At 48.7% G+C, this 20,543-nt stretch overlaps 2 protein-coding genes across 6 annotated transcripts in view; both read right to left on the reverse strand.

Moving 5' to 3' along the window:
- LOC133351121 (procollagen-lysine,2-oxoglutarate 5-dioxygenase 2-like) overlaps nt 1-1,511 on the reverse strand; it is a 59,567-nt gene extending 58,056 nt beyond the window's left edge. For both annotated transcript variants that reach the window (XM_061566087.1, XM_061566086.1), the window contains exon 1: nt 957-1,511. In XM_061566087.1, coding sequence (XP_061422071.1) covers nt 957-1,071 — 115 coding nt within the window. In that variant the 5' untranslated portion in view covers nt 1,072-1,511. The remainder of the gene's footprint in view (nt 1-956) is intronic.
- A 4,361-nt stretch (nt 1,512-5,872) lies between these two features.
- Nucleotides 5,873-20,543, reverse strand: part of LOC133351122 (thyroid receptor-interacting protein 6-like) — a 58,814-nt gene continuing 44,143 nt past the window's right edge. For all 4 annotated transcript variants that reach the window (XM_061566088.1, XM_061566089.1, XM_061566091.1 and 1 more), the window contains 4 exons: nt 17,698-17,867; nt 16,260-16,438; nt 13,068-13,188; nt 5,873-12,336 (listed from right to left, as the gene is read on the reverse strand). In XM_061566088.1, the coding sequence (XP_061422072.1) occupies nt 12,205-12,336; nt 13,068-13,188; nt 16,260-16,438; nt 17,698-17,867 (602 nt within the window). In that variant the 3' untranslated portion in view covers nt 5,873-12,204. The remainder of the gene's footprint in view (nt 12,337-13,067; nt 13,189-16,259; nt 16,439-17,697; nt 17,868-20,543) is intronic.

A 20,543-nucleotide genomic window follows, 5' to 3' on the forward strand; every position in this document is an offset into this window, starting at 1 on the left:
GTAGACATCAACATTTGACCGATCGACGCAGAGATTTGCAGTCGGGCAAAGGGAAAATACGAAGACGAAGAATCACCCAGCCCCCGCCGCCAGGTCGAGCCCACATATTGTCGGTGTGGACACAGTTAGCGAGCACCTATTAAGGAGCTGGGACGGCGCTAGACGCAGGGGGCGGGGGGGAGAGGATGGTTTGGCGATTAGCAACCACACCCGGCTGTCTTTGTCTCCCCAATGCCGACGTTTCGCACACCCCCCCCCCCCAGCTTGCAGCATTCTATTAATTTGAAGCAGAGTCAGTGTATGGGGAGATCCAGAACAGATTCGGATGTTCAAGTGACGTTTAGCCGTGAACGTTGGAGAGACAAAGACGGCGGTGGGGTCTTGGGTCTGGCCACGCACAACAAATCGGTGCTCGCTAACAGCATTTACGACAGCAGTCTGTAGGGCTTTTGTGTTTCCCTACTCCGTGAATACCAAGACACACTCGCGCACAAAGACAAAGCTCCCCCGTGTAGCCTCCATAGGCTTGTTGAGACGCGTGCTCTTTGCGAGCATCTACGAAAGTCGCAACGGCTGACGAATGTGGTGGTGTGGCAAACACCGACCACGCCCGGCCGCCTTTGTATCCAAAGACACAAAGATCCCCCGTATAGCCTGTAACAGGCTGTTGGGGCAAGTGCCGTTAGCGAGTAGCACCGATGAAGACCGGCACGGAACACGAGGGGGGGGGTGGGGTGGCCAGCACCACGCCCGGCCGCCTTTGTCTCTCTAGCTGCGATGCTTACACAACCGCGCACGAGGTAATCATTTAAGGCCGAGTCGACCTAGGGGGGGGGGAGAGAGAGAGGCAGAGGCCCAGGACCGGTTCAGAAAAACTGCCACCGGCGTTGGTTGCATGCGTAAGACAACCCCCACCTCCTCCTTGCAGGGCTCACGGAGCCACCGCTCACACTCACCGCGCGGGATTCCGTCCCCTTTGCACCCAGGAGCAGGCGCGGTGCAGGCGAGGAGACACCACAGGCAGAGCGAGCAGAGCCCCAGCGAAGCGCCACCGCGTCCCAGATCCATCATGGCCAACTCCAGCCACACACGGACTCTGCCACGGATTTGTTTGTGGAGTTGGCCCAGCCACACGAACACAAAGATTCCACCACCACCACCACTACTACTCCTTCCAAGACGAGTAGCCTCGCTCAGGATGTTGGGGGCAAGGGCTCTGTTAGGCACCACCACCAGCAACAAGCAAGTAGCACCAGCAGGCGTGGAGGCAGCAGTGAACGGTGATGCGGACGTTGGCAACGCTTGCTGCTGTGTGGTGTGTGTTCTTCACGGCGTGTGCGTGTTTCTTCACGGGATCGCGTCACGCGCGTGTCTGAGTGGGCGAGTCGCTAGCTTGTGCCGCGCTCATGGAGGGAGGGAGCGTGGCGACTCTGTGCGGGAGCTCCTCTCTGGCTGATGAGAGAGAAGATACTGAGATGATTCCTCCTCGCAGCTCGATTTGACTCCGTGTGACGCGGTTCCCCCTTTTCACCCCTCCCCCCTTTTCACCCCTCCCCCCTTTTCACCCCTCCCCCCTTCGCTCCCCCTCCTCTCTTCTCTCGTGAACAAATTCCCACCATCACCACCGCCGCCTGATGAACCCCCCCCCCCTCCGACCATTACTCTCCCACATCACCCGTCCCCTACAGCCTTCCGTGCATCTCCTCCAACATTGCATCTCCCACCCCTCATCCCATCTCCTCGACCGTCGCATCTCCTACCATTGCCGCCTACTACTGCACCTCCTGCCGTTATCCGTCTCCTCCTACCTCTTCCATCTCTCCCCACCCCTGAACAATACCTGTTCACGAACCTTCGAATGTCGATTTGAAGACGTGTCCAGGTGGGTTTTCAGGGCACATCTCGAGGCTGAAGTGCCGACTAATATGATCGCTTGTGGTCCAGCCATGAAGAGGTGAGGATTGGTGGATCACGTAAAGATGTGCGAGGTCGCCAGCAGATATCGTCACAGGCAGTGGCTTTGTGAATCCGCCTGTGCGGTGTTTAAAAAAGGAAATCCTGGTTCACTGATGTCCTCTCACGTGCAAAACACGAATTTATCGAATTCGCCAAACATCCTCACGCGGCAAGATCTTACTGATAAAGTACTCGGTGAGGATCCCTTGACGAAATAAATTACGATTATTGTTTTTTTACCCTTCTATCTGGCAACAAAACTGACACCTTTTTTACGAGGAGTCATGTTTGCATAGACCACAATACCTGTAGCCATAATGCAAACAAAAAACATAACTCTGATAATGTATGCACTGTCCTTGAAATTGATTGGTCCACACCCGAGACAGCTTTTCTTAGAGCCTAGTCTCACATGGTGTTGGACCAGATGACGCCAAAAGGCGCACAACTCAAAGACAATGCACTATCAGAGTATGAGAGCTCGGAGTAAACATTTACACCATTGGAACCTCATTTACCAGTAGAAATATATGATAATTGGGTTTTTACCCTTTTATCTGGCAACAAAACTGACACCTTTATTTTGTTGCCAGATGAAAGGGTAAAAAAATAATTATCATATTTTTCTACTGGCAAATGAGGTTCCAATGGTGTGAAATAAATAACGTTAAAAGTGGACTCTGGCCGGTACTTAAACTATGGTTTTACGAACCCCGAGGCTCTACCGAGTCTGCACAAACCGAGCTGGTGTTACCGGCATAAACTGCGCCATTGGCCGGTTTAGAGGGTGGCCCAGTGCCTCGGAGCAAGAACCTGGGTTTGATTCCAGACTGGGGTGCCTTTCTGTCTGGTTGGTTTCTGTATTCTAGATTTGAAGCTTTCGTGACTGCAATGATTCATACTCTTAGGTTTTTTTCAGTAAAGTCACGTAGGTAAAAAATAAAAAAAGCTAATTATTTAACTTCTTGGTTCTTTCGGTAAAGTCACGTAGAAGGGAAGTAATAAAATAATAAAAATAAAACATAATAAAACAATTCTCACGACGTTTCGGCCACAACGCAAGCAGCCGTCCTCAGGTGAAAACCAGGCGTTGTGGCCGAAACGTCGTGAGAATTGTTTTATTATGTTTTATTTTTATTATTTTATTACTTCCCTTCTACGTGACTTTACCGAAAGAACCAAGAAGATGAATCCCTGCAGTCACGAAAGCTTTAAATCGAAATCTAATTATTTAATTTATTATTATTTTATCATTATTTTTTACCTACGTGACTTTACCGAAAAAAACCTAAGAGTATGGTTTCTGTATTCTTCCCCTGTTCAGCGCGGGTTTCCTCTGGATTCTCCAGTTTCCTGCCAATAGCCCAAACCACACAAAATCATCTCAAAGCAAAAAAAAACATACCTTAACATTACTCAATTAGGATTATACGTAACAACATCGCAACTTAGGTGAACATTCGCCAAATACCTTCTTGAAAGGTGAGTCCTGGGACTCGGCGAGGCTCGTGTGTTCACAAACGGAATAACAATAAAGCCCGAAACTCAAAGGCGTGAGTCGCAGTAGCGTCTAAAGGGTGCCAATCAGCGATTCATACACCGCGCGTGTTGACACTAAGCAGACTCTGGTGCGTTTTGTGGGGGCTATTTAACAATACTTCACACCGCCGGTGGTGTGGTGAAGTATAGTGCGGTTCGGTGAGCATAGAACGATAGAAGTACAGTACAACATTGGCTTTTGCTGCACTGCCCTCTGCTGCTCACCACGTGACTTCGCAGCCTTCTGAGATCGAGAATCGGGTGCGTTGCGGGTGATGAGGTTGGAATGTGGCAGCGTCATTGATGCACGAAAGATTCAAACCCAACTTACGAGCGTCGATTCAACATTCAACAGGTTATACTGGCAGGAACCACCTGGTTTCACCAGCCCACAGGGGATTATTGTGTCCGTCCGTCCGTCGTGCATCCAAAAATGGGAGCGGTGGGGCTGGGTGGAGAGGGGAGGGTGGGGAGGGGCTGGGTGGGGAGGGTGGGGCTGGGTGGGGAGGGGCTGGTCACCCCGTGGTGCCCTTATAAAACTCAACGTTTAACCTACTCACGCCGGCTTGTGCCCACCCTCAGTCGGCCATATTTGCGGAATACCCCACGCCGCCGTTGACCCTGGCCATTGACCGAGCAACCCAACGTTCCTACCAGCTCCCTCCGCAGGAATGTGTTTTTTGTCATAAAAATCTGAAATTTCGCATCCCGAAAATATTTTGCAAACACCGACGTTTGGCTTATTTTGGTGGAATGTTAATGAAATATGCTGGAAAATAGTGAAAGTAGATTTCGTACATTCAGACGGGAGCGTATCAATATATTTTAATAACATTCATTCTCATCAGGCCCCAGTGGCGTACAGTAACTGTGCAGTCGCCGACTCATATCCACTCCCTCTCTAGCCTCGATGTGCTGTCAAGGGTCATTGCCTGAAACGTCACCTTTTAAATATTGTTCTTTTTAAGGCCACGCAATGTGAGGTGATTGTATTGAGTGGTATATGTGCTCGTGTAAAATGGCACATTTGTGTTGCCAGAATGTGATTCGTGTCAAATACGCCAGAATTTAAGTGCGTGCAAGTGCATTTGAAATGTATTTTGTCAAACACCTTTGACCGTCTGTGAATTTTGCCTTCCCACGATTCCATCTGGAATTGAGTGGATCGCTGAACTAGACATCGCATTGCAGTACTGTTTGTGTTACTCCCGTCATACGACAGAAATTCAAATGCGAATTTTTTTAAAGTAAAGAGCGCAACCCAGTGGCGAGAAGTGTGACATGTCACATTTCTGCGGTTCTGTTTTTACGGCGCAAAACCACAACGTGTCATTTTCGTTGGCCGCATGTAACCGGGATTATAACGATTCGAACCCAACATGAGATCGACTTACATTTATACCTGTCACGCGAATGAGTGGCTGAGCTCGAGCAAAGGTCGCTCATTCTCCTCTGCTGCTCCCTCCGTTGTCTTGAACCCAATTCTCCCCCCCGCCCCAACACGTGCTGTAGTTCCCCTGCACCCTTGTTCAAACCGAGAGGATGAAGACCTCCCGCTTCTGTGCCCATTCCCGACCGCCTCTCTATCTCTTTACAAAATAAACTAAACCGCATCCCACGGTTTCTGTACGTCTTGGAGATTCGGAGGCATTTCTACGCCGTATAAATCCACATTGCATCGCATGTACAACTAGTTTTTTTTTTCTTTGGTTTGCGGTCGTTCCCCCGCACCTCCGATTAGCGTAGCACGGTTGGCTACGTGCGGTGCGAAAGGAGTTCGACATGCATACACGTGGACTTTGAAGATGCCCAAAACGTCGCCTATTTTACATTCTTCTTTTCAAGGCGGGTGTTACTGCCGAATGTGGCAATTTGTTGTATTTATCGTACAGCGAAAGGGATTTAGTGTGACAGCGCCTCCGAGTGGTGAAATTTTTTTTCAAATCAAGATTGAATTTTTTTTTTCAAATCAAGATTGATTTTTTTTTTTCAAATCAAGATTCAACATTTTTAAGGTAAAAAAACGATCTCGTTATACCCCATAATACAGGGGGGTTGGGGTGAGATCGCGTAAATATAAATGTGTCGTTAACCCCGCCTCCACCCTAACACAGCCTGGTTAGCGAGGATTGTCACGTAAACAGAACATGCCAAATCTGTTCTGTCTACGTGACAAACCTTACTAATTGGCTGTGTCGGGTGGTGGCGGGTTTAACGACGCATTTATATTTAAGCGATATAACCCAAACAAAAAAACCTGTATTATGGTTAATATTGGTCGCGAAAGCCTTCGTTCTACCCCATTGTCCTCCGAGTCTCCTGGTCGCTATATGATCCTTATGGTGGGACCCCGGGGTACCAAATAATACAAAATGGGTCGAGGCAATAAAATATTTTATTTCTGTGACACTATTTTTCTCCAGGGGTGTACTTCACTCCGCGACTGGGGTACCAATCAATCCGAAATCAGTGCTACTCCGCGACGTCGAAACGCAGCGGGGAAGATTGCGCCTGAAACCCTGAACGTCCGTACGCACCGTAGTGGTGCATCATGTACAGCTCGTCGAGATGAGTCGATTGCCGCATCGCCGACCATCAACAGACTAAACATGACTGCATCACGGACATAGGGTTCCATACTGATGTTAGCACACGCCGTTGGAGTGATCGTCCGTAGGAAAGCGTCAGTCGTCTTGTTTTAAAAAGAACCACTTAATAGGCCGTGCAAGAGCTGTGTTTATAGACCACCAGCGAGACATAACATCATTACGCATTCCGCCGTGTTTATGCGTGTGTATCAATATGGCAATATAGTTTTGGTTACACGATAAATGAACAACGAAAAGATAGTAACGTACGCCACAAAGTGAATCGCGAGCAACATTCTCTATAGGCTTTCTTTATGGGTAAATACTCTTGAGATAAATGTTGGTTTGTTCATTCGTGTTCTTATTTGGTACATTACAAACAATATACAAGGCTAAATAACATAACCTTCCATGGCTGCTTCCCAGTGTGCTATATTTATCTCTCCTCTCGCTCTCTCTAAATCACATCGATAGAGTCAAAGCGGCATTTGGTGGCCTCTGTGCCCTTGGTAATCAAAGATGAATATGTACATACACCAGCAAGAGTGGCAGTCAACCTATAGCCCAACATGTTCCACACAGGGCCCACACAGCGGGGTGTGTGGGTTTTAACAAATGTCTTTAAACCACATGCAAATTAAACATTGGGAGCAATAGTAAGCCTGACCAATGATACGCACGCGAGTGACAATCAAGTGGATTTTCAATGAGCAAGTGGCAACGCTATCGAGTGTGCAGGCTGTGCAACTGCACCAGAGGCCTATTGGACAGGAGGCAGAGGCACAGGGCTATGAAAAGCTGATGGGCACATCTCCCCCAACTACGAGCCGATACACACTTCACACACAGTTTGTGGGTGGCATACTGAGAGTAGCAAACACTTTTCCTCCCACTGAATTATAGCACGCGTACCAAAACACACAAACAAAAAACTCCCCACAGAAAACGCCAAGGGCAATGGTCAGGTTGAAAGCAAAAGGCAGTGACTGGCAAAGCAATTCCGGCAAAAGAAGTTAAGGGACAAATTACGCTGTTTCCAATTAGACGTTCATACAGGCCAATGGCTACACATAGACATTCTACCAGAAGTGCCAAAGGTCATCGTGCAATTGTCGAATCTGTGGGCAGAGTTTAGTTTCATACGAAAGTTATGGATCGTGAAAGCCGAACCGTCCGTACACCAGAGGTCGCAACCGGGTACCCGATACCCGTACCCTACCCGATACCCGGCTACCCGTACCCGTTTGCGACCCTGGTGCGGCCGGGTACAGGTAGGCCGTGAGTCACTGGTGAGTAACTGTTTGTCACTCATTTCCCAACGTCTTGTCTCTTCTCACAATTCCAGTTCCTAGAATCAACCCACCCGCGCCTGCAACATGGCTTCATCCCAGAGGTCGCAATCAGGTACCCGATACCCGTACCCTACCCGTACCCGGCCGGGTATGGGTAGGGTACGGCCGGGTACGGGTACCCGTTTGCGACCCTGGTGCGGCCGGGTACGGGTAAGGAATCAAAACCCGTTTGCGACCTCTGCCGTACACAGCACAGTAACATTTAAAACCAAGACTGGATTTGAGCGAGTGGTTTTGAGTAACCCGCCACAGATCGTACAGAAATTCCCAACACGAGACTTCAGCTCTGCTTAACCGAGTCAGGTCCTTGCGCCCCTGGTGGGCACGATACAAGTTCAACGGGGGCTATTCAAGATACGATTGTGCCCCCCCCACCCATCCTTTCTCATGACGACTCTCTTTTACCGAAATCGCTACGGATTATTTAAAAGCCGTATACAATGACGGCTATAATTAGATATATTATTTTAGTTGCATCGTGTATTGGGTTTGTAGGAAAGACAGTCTCACATTGGCAGTATTAATACAATATTTAAGGGTACAATAATCACAAGTTAGTTATCATGCGTCTCGTTGTCATGAGCATGTCAGTTCGCATAACAGCCTGGTGCTCAGTAACACACCATCAGCAGCGCGACTATATTTACGCTGTTTTTCAAAAATAAATTTTTGGTTCATTTGTAACAATGTATTTTTTGGGCATTTATGGTTAACTGTTGGAATTTTTTTTCTTAATTTTTCTTACTTATGTTGATTCGTAGCCCCCCCCCTTGTGGCCAACTGGGCCACATATGCGTTACAACTCTGCCACACACACCCCATAGTTGCACCTCCGGTGCCTAGCAGAATTGTTGAGCATATGCAGCTGGTGTAGCCACATGTCTGGGCTTGACCCGGACAGTTTGCGAATAGGCATCCGTGTATCGGGTACTGAAATCTGGTGGCAATTGCGTCGAACTTTATTCCAGAGACATATGTGCGCGGAGTTTGGTTTTGTGGAAGAGGTGCCAACCATCAGCCACAGTGGTACACACAAAAGTGCCGATTGTAACGCAACAGGCGTGAAATGAAGGCACTGGTAGCCAATCTGTGGTCAATACAAAATCCACATCGGTAGCCAATTTTCTTAAGCCGTCTTTTACTTTGCTCGTTTATTGGAATTAAAGCAAGTCGTGCCATCATCATCACCACCCAATTCAGTTAATTCATTAAATCATGAACCCATATTCATTCACATTTGCACTTTTTAACCCCCGTTCGAAACTTACACAAGTCAACTACAATTCAATATTGCATAACAAACTGCATAGATTACAATGAAGCGCATTTAGGACAATCATAGCCTAGCGGAGGAGGAGGGGGGGGAACAAACACCAATGTAGGTAAACATTCAAAAATCCAAAAAGCTTCCATCCTAAAAATCACGGCCACGAGGCTTTTCCGCAACGCAAGCTATGCTAGAGGAAAGTGGCGATAAATTCCCCTTTTCCACTGGCACATCGGAGCCGGACCAGTGCGGAGTGCTCGCGGTACACGGGTGGATTTCCACTGGCTATATACAGAGCCGAGCCTGGAACCAAACCGTTCTACGCCAGCCCGAAACAAAAAAAACCCACATCCGAATGTGGCTCTGGATGAAGGGTGGGTGGGGGGGGGTCAATCATTTTCAACGGTGCATGATGCAAGCCAGCAGACCCGAAGGACACAGCCGTCACCGCTTCACCCGCGCGGCGCGTCTCCGACATCACACACTGCGTGCGACTTCGGCGACACAGCTCGTCTTCCCGCAGTGGAAAAACAACCGGGCTCCTCCCGAGCCGCGCTGGCTCGGCACGGCCCACGGCACAGCGCGGCTTTACAATGGAAAGAGAGGTAAATGTGTGTATCTGCAGCCGATGCATGCAGACGCATCTAAACAAGTTTTCCTCTCATTTAAACAAACAAAAGCTACCCTGTAGTAACCTTGAATCGCAGGACGCAACGGGCGTCACCGCGCAATGTCGCTGCCTTCGTGCGAACGTCTACACGTGAAGGTACAACACCGGCACGTGGCTCCTTCCACTGGTGCCCTTGGCAATACAAAGGGCGATGAGAAAGTCCGTGTGGCCGGATGTACAAAGCAGTGAAGGAGCTCGTTGAATGCAGTGGGATGGCGATTGCGTGTCCGGGGCCCAGACACCAGGCTACACAGCGGAAATTGAACGTAGGCACCCCCCGCACACATTACAATCATTGCACCAGGGCCCATGCGAACCACGCTACTCTACACCACTGGTTAAAACTTTCGTTTTCTATGCAGTGTAATGCACTTGGGTCCATCATGGACGATCCCAATGATTGAATTCCCTGCCGATGTCAACTCCGTGTTGCTTCTCAAACGACGCATCCACCTCATCAATACAACCGCTTTCCCCAGCAAGAAAATGATTTGAACTGCGGAAAATATTTATCACGTGGGTGGAAAATGTGGGTAGCGACAGGGATCCAAGGTCTGGTGAATAAAAGGGTTTCTGCAAGATCCCAGCGTTTTATTTATTAATTTCTTCTCCATTTTTTGCAGTTAACATACAAATGTGAAGACCGCAGAGTCAATCAATTTGCTTTGAAAATGTTGAAAGGGACTTTTCACCGCACATCCATCCAATGTGGCAGCACTGCTCCTGCATCAGGCCACACACTTTGTGATCACCACCACGCAAAGCCCTACTGAGCCAGCAACCCAAGCGGCCGTTTTGTATTAAGGCTATAGTTAACCGATATTTGTAACATAGTAAAAAAAAAAAACTTGCACAGCATTATACCTATATCAAGTTATATTTGCACATTATTGCATTAGGATTTTTATTGTTTCAATTTTTTTTTATATAATATTGCTCTTCAACGCAACAATGTTCACGATTACACGCAGTGTACTTTATTTAGCAGGGCCGCTATCTCTACGCAAAGCCCCCACCCCCCCCCCCCAATTCAGGCCATCAAAATCTTAAGATGATTAAACCATTTTTTTTATATAAAGCATGCATCATGGAAGGCACTTTTATTCCTCTTACCCATGTTCACTCAGCCTTCGTATTTAAATCGATAAAGGCTGCAATATAACCGGACAATCCACCACCTCTAAAACGCGCGCGAAGTCAAGCAATTTTATACCAACAGGCGATGACACAATTTACTCTCTCTCCGCTGTTTATAGACTAAATATGTGACGATGTCTTTTTTCCCCCCCAAAGTTGTGCAGAACATGGCTGGCCGGCGGCGGAGAGCCAGCGGAGCTCAAATGATTCACCTCGTCAAGCCGTCAATCCGTGTTCACGCCACTCCCAAAAGCGTTTTCTCCGTCCACAAGAACCACGCGCGTGTGCGCGCGCGTGGCAATAAACCGAATGAATCATTCGTTTTTTGCGATTTCACACGCGCAAATGTAACGTGCTACTGGGCACGTCGCAGCTTGTGATAATAATAAAAAAATTATCCCTGTGCTCCGAGGGCACAGAATGCTTGAAATAGCAGGGCGAAGTAGCATAATTGATTGCCTATTTCTCATTATATGGCTGAGGACGACACGGACTCAAGCACGACACTAGTTGTGCCGTTGTGTTACGCAGTAAAAAAAAAAGAAGACTCTCCACTACAGAATTCTTTGTGCATTCATGAGCGTACACAGATGAACCGATTGAAAAAAAAAAAGATACACCAGGGCAGTTTTATAGCAACTGTTGCTGGTAATCTTCACTACCAATGCATTCACTATGCGCAACTGGAGCCTCTGTGTGTGTGTGGCAATAGCATAGCGTTGACAGTTCTTCCCAAGCAGCAATAGAAAGTGGTGCGGCAACTACTGCCGTCGAAGGTTGCCAATGTCCTTCAAGGATTGCCGTCAATGTGTTCACCACACACACACACAGCACGATGATCCCGCCCGTACACACCGTTGGAAATTTATATCGCAATCTGGCCCGGCCTACAAATAGGTCGACTCAAACGTAAAACGAGTGCTAGGTGCAATGTGCGGTCCGACACGTGTGCTGGGGAGTGGTGAGACAAAGGTGGCTGTGTGTTGGGTGATGCTCACCAACGAGTTGTGCAATGCGGAAGCCGTAATAGGTACTCGCCAACAACACACAACAGCCTGTAGGATAAATGTGTTGCGTGCTTGTGTCGTGCTTTCAGAATAGGCTTGCGACGATTCTGAGATTAATACAGATCTTGCTCACGATACGTTGCGTCGAAACCCGCACGTAAAAGAAATCGCTTGTTTTGTACGATTCACGCAAACGACACGTTCATTTCACGAAAACTACTTTCCGCCCCCAACAATTCGATGCGCCATCACAATTTGGGATCACGATTAATTCCTTTTTTACACCGAGGTTGATGCGGCGCCTCTAGTGGCACATTTCGATGCATGTCACGAATGTAAGAATCTATTTGAATGCCTCGCTACATGCCCAGTCGATGGGTGGTTAGGTAGGTGGGTGGTTGGTTGGTAAGGACGGGTGGAATAGGTGGGAGGGTGGGTAGGTCAGCAGTGTGATGATTTGGTAGGTGAGTGGGTGGTTGGGTAGATGGGTGAGTCGTTGGGTAGGTTGGTGGGTAAGTGGTTGGGTAGGTTGGAAGGTGGGTAGCTCAGTGGAGAAATAAGTGGCTCGGTGGTTGGATAGGTTGGGTAGGGTAGACATGAAGGTGGGTTTGGTCGGTGGAAAGGGTTGGTTGACGAGCGGGCAAGGTGGGCGATGTGGAGGCAGCTCATGCAAATGAGCGTAGGTCGGTCAGAGGTCGGTGGTGATGTTGGCAGACAGGGCCTGGATGCGGCGACCGTTGCAGTTGCGGCACAGGATGTGCGAGTCGAGCGGGTAGCAACCGCGCCCCTCGCTCTCCGACGACAGCACGAGGCCACAGTCCTGCGCGGCGACAGGAAAAGAGGCAAAGGGTGGGACGATGGGGGGGGGGGGGGAAGTGAGACGTGCGTGGTGTGGGATTATGGGGAGTTCACTGGACACCTATTCACAAGAGGTCAAGGAAGCCTAGAATATTGATGGGACAAGTGTTGTTAAGCGAGCCACACAAACCACATCTTGGCATGGCACACGGTGTGGTGGTGTGGCCAGTACCACGCCCGGCCGCCTTTATCTCCCCAACCCCGATGTTTTCATACCACACCAAGTACTCAATTAAGGCCGAGTCGATCTAGGGGAGGACCCCAGGCCCGATTCAAATATTCGCCACTGTTATTGGCCATGAGCGAGAACTAATCTCGGGTCACCGGGTTTGTAGCGGTAGTACACAAACCACTACACTACCGCTTCCGATTGTCATTAACCTTTAACAGACTGTTGGGGCAAGTGCTGTTAGCGAGCACCTATGAAGGCCGGCACAGCACACGAGGGGGTGGGTGGCCAGCACCACGCCTGGCCGCCTTCGTCTCCCCAGTGGCGATGTTTACACACCGCACCAGGTACTCGTCTGAGGTCGAGTCGACCTCGAGGAGGCCCAGGACCGGTTCACATAATTGTCATTGGTTGTGGCCGTGAGCGGGAATCGAACCCGGGTCGCCGGTTTCGTAGTGCAGCGTGCCAAGCACTCCACTGCCGCTCCCCACTATACCAGCGCACGCACACTCGTTGCAGCGCACCTCACACTTGTAGCAGTGCACGTGGAAGCTGCGGTCTAGCGCCACGATGCGCACAGTCTCCTCCTGGCCCGGCTCCGGCATGATGGGGTGCTGGCACACCGAGCAGCGTGGTGCAAACTTCCTGTAGGGGGGGGGGGGGGGGGGGGGTCACAAACGTAAAGACAAAGCACGCGAAAATAAACTAGGAGCTCCATTTCAACATAGTCCATGAGCCCAGACATCACACTTGTCAGTACCACGTGAAGTAGCATAGCTTTATCAGTTACAATTTATTCACGTGGCCAACAATAGTGCATAATGTGATAACCATTTGAAATGAGTGGGGGGTTAAGTAATTAATTTTTATTAGCCATATAAATAAATCGGTATGACGAAAAGTTCTGCTACCTAAGGTGGGGAGGGGGGTATTGATATCGTCTCTGGCGCATCGACTATGTGTCAGTCCACGACTGAATGAAAGCCAGTCCACACAGCGTTGATCGTGGCCGATTGTTTGACCGTACCTCACCACAATGGTGAGTGCAGGTTGGTAAAGGGGGCGGCCAATATAACGCCTGTTCGGATATCGCGCGTCACTGCTCCTTGGCCGTGGCGGGGAACCAAACTCGGGTCGCCAGGCTTGCGGGGTGGTGTGCCGACCGCTGCGCCTGCCGCTCCGCCAACTTTAAAATCGGATGAACTATTCCATGATCGGTTCAAGCAAAGTTGGACTTAGTGGAAACAAAGTGCACGTTTACAAAGAAACGTTCTGGTCGCTTTGTTATTTGTGAACGAAATCACTCTCCCCGGCAAAAAAAAAGCGTGAAAAAAATAACAAATAAAGCAATCGCGATGAATGTAGCAAACGTGGTGATGATGACCACTGAAGATGAAAGACGCACATTTTTTAGAAGCAATCTCAGAATTTGTGAACTAAACAAGAGCAACAGCAGGTGGCGCAACAGCATTGGTAAAATACGGCAACCGATGCCAGCGCCACAAAGAAAAACTCGAGGTTCATTCGGATAAAAAGCGCTCTGAAAACATCGTAGAGATGCGGAATGACACATGGCAATTTGGGCAAACTGCATGATGTGAATTCTGGAATCGAGGGTCCGTACTTAGGCACTTATCGTGCAGCCTTGTAGGGCACCGGTTATTACGAGGTTGAAAAGGAAGAAAACTAATAGGTTCAAGTGTATTTTTTCCATTAACGAAGTGCACTTCAGTAATGTTACTTGCAGTGGCCCGCGTGTTAGACCATACGAGAGTGATGTCACCAGAGTGCCACAATGGGACACTTGATTGGAACTTTAATGCACAATTTTTCAGTGAAGTATAATTTCAAAGCCAGGACACAGTCTAGGTAATTATATACACAAGACAGCCCTGTGCACGTCTTTCTTTAAAATGGACCCACAAAGCCTCCGGTTTGCAGCCAATGCTATAGAAACAAAATGAGCTCTCCAAACCGCAAATTGTATTCCTTCTCATCATCTCTCTTCTCCCAAGCTCGTGTATAACCTTGCCAAATCCAAGAAACGTGATACACTTATTCATCTACTACAACTTTGATCGTTGCCGTTTGTTGCTTGTCACTTGATGTTTGGGACCTTTTGACCTTTGCACAGCAACTGCGCGATAAATAAATAAATACACAACTACAAATGCTATGAACAAATATTCAGTAATTAAAAGATAACGGCAGACACTTTGACACATCCGGGAAAGCGGTCCTCATAAAAAAATATATACATTTCCGGTGGGAAAACTCGCACACCTAGTACATGCACATTAAATAAACACAGATGGCTAGAATATATTTACTTTTATGGAAAGACGCTTCACAATGAGACCGGTCCTAGGCCTAGAGCAGGGGTTGGCAACCTACGGCTCCGGAGCCGCATGCGGCTCTTTACGGGCTGCTTCTTGACGATGAGTACGTATGTACTCAGATGCATTGCGGCTCTTGAAATACTGAATTTTGTACCGAATTGGAAAGAAATGGCTCTTCTTGTTATTTTGGTTGCCGACCCCTGGCCTAGAGTAAGAGGAAGATGTTGATTTAGCCGGGACTTGGTCAGATGCAGGGGGGAGGTCATTCCAGACCACAGGGGGCAGCGTCAGCTCATCTCAAGTCACCTTCCTCTTCTTCGAAGCTCGAAGTCTCATTTGCTACTTGGAATTTCTTTCTCCACAATCTTTCTATTCTGCGACTCTTCTCTGGTCACGTCCCACCGTCCCCTCTTACCTCATTCCACCGCATCCTCCCATGCCACCCTCCATCTCCCTCCACACTTTCTGCCCTGCATCTCTTCCAGTATATGGGTTGCTATTGTGAGCCGATGGGTTCCTTTGCAAGCCTTACTGCGGGTCTCTTAATCTCCATAACCCCCCTCATAGCATCTTCTTCTTTGTGTCTTCTCAACACGTGACCAAACCGTAAAAGTCTCACCTTCCTGACCTATAGAATGAGTAACGCCCCTCTTGAGCCTCTAACTTCTTCATTTCTCCTCTATTCCCTAAGGAGATATCCCAACATCCAATCGTGATGTCCCACAATGCCAGTCTATGTCCAATCTAGCTCTTAACTAATGTGAGGATGAGACACATACATTATTTATGCCTTTTTATTTTTTACAAAAGACTCACTGAGCCTCAAGACTTTATTTTTTTAAGGGGGGTCCTGCCAAGCTCGAGAGGGAGCAAGGTTGCCATGTCTAATCGCAAGAGGTCATTTCAGGTCACTTCTTCAGCATTGGGATACTTTGGCCGAAACCAGGTAGATTGTTTATGGGTTATTTTTTCAGCGATGGGATTAAACCGGAGAACCCGGAGGGAAACCCATACAGGCAGAAAGAACATACAAATCCCACGCAGAACAGGCACCAGTCGGACATCGAACCCGCGCGCCATTTTTTCTGTGAGGCACGAGCGTTACCACCACCACTGCGCCACCCTTGCCACAAAGACAAAGATCCCCCGTGTAGCCTCAGCAGATTGTTGGGGCAAGCGCCGTTAGAAGGCATCTATGAAGGCCGGCACGGCATACAAGAGGGTAGGTGCTCAGCACCACACCCGGCTACCTTTGTCTCAGGTACTCATTTGAGGCCGAGTCGACCTAGGGCTCGCCGGGTTCAGTGCGCTCCCCACTACCACACACACACACACACTCGCACACAGCGTGTGCCCGTCGCTGCTGGGCCCACTCGCCTGTGGAAGTCCTCGATGCAGTGGATCTGGTTGGTGGCGTCGACGGTGAAGGGCACGCCGTCCAGGCTCTTGCGGCAAACTACGCAGGTGAAGCACTGCGGGTGGTAGGCCTTGCCCGTGGCGCGCAGGATGCGGTCCATGATGGGCTGGGAGCACACCGAGCAGCGTTCCAACATGTTCTGCCAAGCGGACGGAAAGTGCGGGATGGACAAAGCAGGGTTCGTGGTCAGTGGAATCACACATGTCTGTCTGTCGGTCTCTTCGTCCCGAATTTGAAGAGCAACCGATTGAACATTACAACTGTATGTCGAGTCTGATAATACACTTGATTGCATCAGACGTTGCTTCACGTGCAGCGTCCGTATCTCCCATGTAAACGTAGAATGGGCAGTGCCTTGAATGGAGAAATATATGCAAGGCAATGGACCTTCTTCATGCCATTGTTCTTAGATTGGCCCATTGCCCAAAACGATGCTTATTATATATTTTCCTTGTAAGGCCACAGTTCCATTGACGAGTTCGTCGAGTTGTTTGTTGATATATGTGCACCACTGCCAGCACAGCAGCAGCAGCAAATACTTTCTTTCACGGGCAGTGGGTTGTGGTCTGTGATGAACCGATCGGAGCTCACCACATTCACACGAGGCCGACGCTTTCATTTTCTATTTGTGAAGGAACCAGCCGCACTTGCCGTGCGTTGTTCGAACACAATTACTTCATAGATTCGCAGAAATGCGTTTCCATGAAGTTCAAACACCAAACCCTGCGAGCGAGGCGGGGTGGGGGAGGGTAGTCAGTATCATATACCACTGGCAGCACATTCTCCTGCTGTGTTATTTTAATTTTGAGTTCATTGTGGCAGGATGTTTGAGTGATAGCTTAACATTTTAATTAGTTCACGGTAAGTTGTCAATATCATCGTTATCACAATGATAGAGGGGAATGCTGATGTGAAGATGATGATGATGATGAAACCCTGCCAATGACGAACGGTGAATGAATGAAAAAGACCGTCACCGAGATCGCGATGACCATAATTATCGACAATCATTGTCGTGTGCATGCGCATGTGCATGAGTGGGGGGCTGTGGCGCTGTGGTCAGTGCTTAGCGCGCTGCGCTTCGAACCCGGCGACCCGAGTTCGATTCCTGCTCACAGCCAACACCAGTGACGATTATCTGAACCGGTCTTGGGCCTCCCCTAGGGTCGACTAAGCCTGAAATGAGTGTCTGGTGCTGTGTGTAAACATCGCCACTTGGAAGATAAAGGCAGCCAGGCGTGATACTGGCCACCCATCCCTTCGCGTGCCGTGCCAGCCTTCAAAAGTGCTCGCTAACAGCATTTCCCCCAACAGTCTGTTAAGGTTATAAACGGGGGAATCGTTGTCCCTTGTGTTTTTTTTGCGTGTCACGAGTGCGTGCGCGTGTGCGCATCGTACGATGTAGCATCCCTCGCAGTACGCCTTCCCCTCGACGGCGTAGAAGGGCTGCCCACGGAGGCGAGCGTTGCACGTCAGGCAGGTGAAGCAGTCGACGTGGAAGACCTGCTCCATGGCCGTGCAGCCGTTGCCGTCCCCGACCACGTTCTCGCCGCACCGCGCGCACTTGCCTGCCACGCGCACACACACACAACACAGCGGGGATCCACGACCGCTGCCGTCAGCCTCCTAGACTATCGGGGCAAGTGTTGGTTGTGATGTTTGCCTGCCACGCGCACACAACACAACAGACCACGACCGCTGCGCTTTCAGCCTCCTAGACTGTTATGGAGTCAACGGACGGCAGCACCGAAGCCAGTTAGTGGCCGTGAAAAGTACAAAGCCACATCACTGCGGTTGCTCAACGGATGATCGTCAAAACCCGTAAGTACACGTGCCCACAAGCACCCAAGCACGCACGTGGGAGAAGATATTTTTCTAAGGCTGTTTAAGAATAAATCATTCGTGACAAAAAAGAAAATGAAAACGTTAAACAGCAAATACAATTATATAATAAGGGCAGGAAAATTCTTTTGGCCGTGAAAAAGAAACACAATGCTGAAAAATTCCCATCCTCCCGGGACTTAAAATTGCAATTCCCCCTAACCCTCGGTTTACAAAAAGTGCCAATTGTTAAGCTCGATTGAGATGGAGTGGAGAGCAATACTAAAGCAAGACTTTCACTCTCGTCCACCGATCCACCCACGCATGGCATGCGCTTCCTGCCTGCGCACACGTTTGGCACGCACAGAAGCTCACACTTTAGGACCACGCTTTGGCCAAGGCAGCTCTGTTAAAACGTTATGACATTAGGCCAAGGCCGAATACATTTGAAATAAAAATCAGCCAGGCACGGACACAAAACTAATTGTAGAAAATAACGCAATTCAGTTTTGAACGCTAGAGAGTGTATTCTTGTGCAAAACACTGATAGACATGGGGGGGGGGGGGTGGACGTCAAATTGGACAGCAAAAATTTACGACTTTGTAAGGATAGATTTGAAGTGCCAATGAAAGCCTGTGCCTGGAGGCCTGTTTTTTTAGTCTCTGCGGTAGCTATGCAAATCCATTCTCTAGGCTCACAATACATCAATGGATATGGAATGCACTTGGAGCATCCCACCAGGAAGCGTATACAAGGGGCCCCTGTCCACAATGTGTTTGTGAACAGTTAAATGTTACGTTAAGACAAAACGGAATCAACTGTACAAATAAGACAGAAAAAAATGAGAAACAATGGTAATGAGATTGGGAAAGCAAGATAAAATATAACATCCTTGTTCGAATCCAACAGCAACCAAGAATCATGGCAATTCATAACATTGTCAATTGACTGCTGGTTGAAGACTTCTCCAAATCAGTCATGGGAGGTGTTTAGCCATATTTCACCACGATGTTCGGTGCCGGTTGGCGAAGGGTACCAGGAACTGTTTCTGAGACCACTTGTCGCCGATGATAGCCGTCGGCAGGAATCAAATTTGGGTCGCCGCTGTTTTTACAGCGCAGCACGTTCACTCTCTCTTCTAACCCCCCCTCACTCACCCCCACTTACCCCCCCCCCCCCCACTTACCCCCCCCCCACTTACCCCCCCCCCCCACTAACCCCCACCCCCAAATTACCCCCCCCCCACTTACCCCCCCTCCCTACTTACCCCTCCCCACTTACCCTCCCCCCTCCCTACTTACCCTCCCCCTCCCCACTGACCCTCCCCCCCTCCCCACTTACCCTCCCCACTTACCCTCCCCCCCGTCCCCCCCATACATTTTGCAAGTGCAGAACCTCTAGTGCTGAAGTTCAGTATATGTACGGATATAACATTTCCTGTTGTTCAACGTAGGCCTTTTCACTGACCAATTATGACACACACTCACCAAAAACATTGGTATCGTGACCAGAAGCAGGAAAAAAAGGCATAGAAATATTACAAAAAATTAAAAAAACCCCATTGATGATGAAAACTGTGAATGTGACAAGGATGACGTCTGGAACGATAAAGACCAGTTTTCTACCGATTAAAAAAATAGCACCTCAGACTGAACAAGCAACAGCAACAGCAGGTGGCGTAACTGCACCAACGAAGATCCAACGGGCTATGCAATGCAAGGAAACTCCGGACAGAACACTCAAGAGTCAGTCGAACACAATAGCAAAATTATGATTCACCAAAAAAAGCACCACGTTAATGCAAGCTCAGTGTAATGCTCACAATCGTACTAATGTGACTGGGGTTGCTCTGTTAAAAAATTAGCGGTGTGACGATTCACACATTGCATCAATTCGACGAATTGATGCAATTGACAAAGTGCGATGCTAGAAATGCCGACGCAAAATAATTCCCCAGTATTTTTATAATTTTACGATTTAATGAAGACTTACACTCATGCCAGAGAGCACGGGGAGGGGGACACAGCCTAGATACACATCCAAAAGATGTAAAAAAAACGTTTGTTTACTTAAATTACCGTTTTGAATGCCAGTTGCACGCACGTACGTGTAAAGAGTAATGTGGTTCATATGCTCCTCCCCCCACACAACGCCGCTCGCCCACTCGAAGATAAATTATTCCGGGAAGCACATTTTTGTTTTCTTTCTCCGACAGAGGAAGAGCACAGTCGTGTACTGGTCCCATGCCAGAACCTTCAACATAAATTGTGGCAAAAGCGAGAAACTTTTGCGCAACTAATTCGACAATTCACAGCAGCATCATTGTTTCCTGCCAATTCCAAATACGAAAGATATAATCAGCATTTGGCTGTCAAACATTGCGTTTGCCTATGCACAGATGTTAATTACATTTTGTACAAAA

This window comes from Lethenteron reissneri, chromosome 36 (genome assembly GCF_015708825.2).
Source record: "Lethenteron reissneri isolate LAM-NWPU_2019-01 chromosome 36, ASM1570882v1, whole genome shotgun sequence".
Taxonomy (NCBI): Eukaryota; Metazoa; Chordata; class Hyperoartia; order Petromyzontiformes; family Petromyzontidae; genus Lethenteron; species Lethenteron reissneri.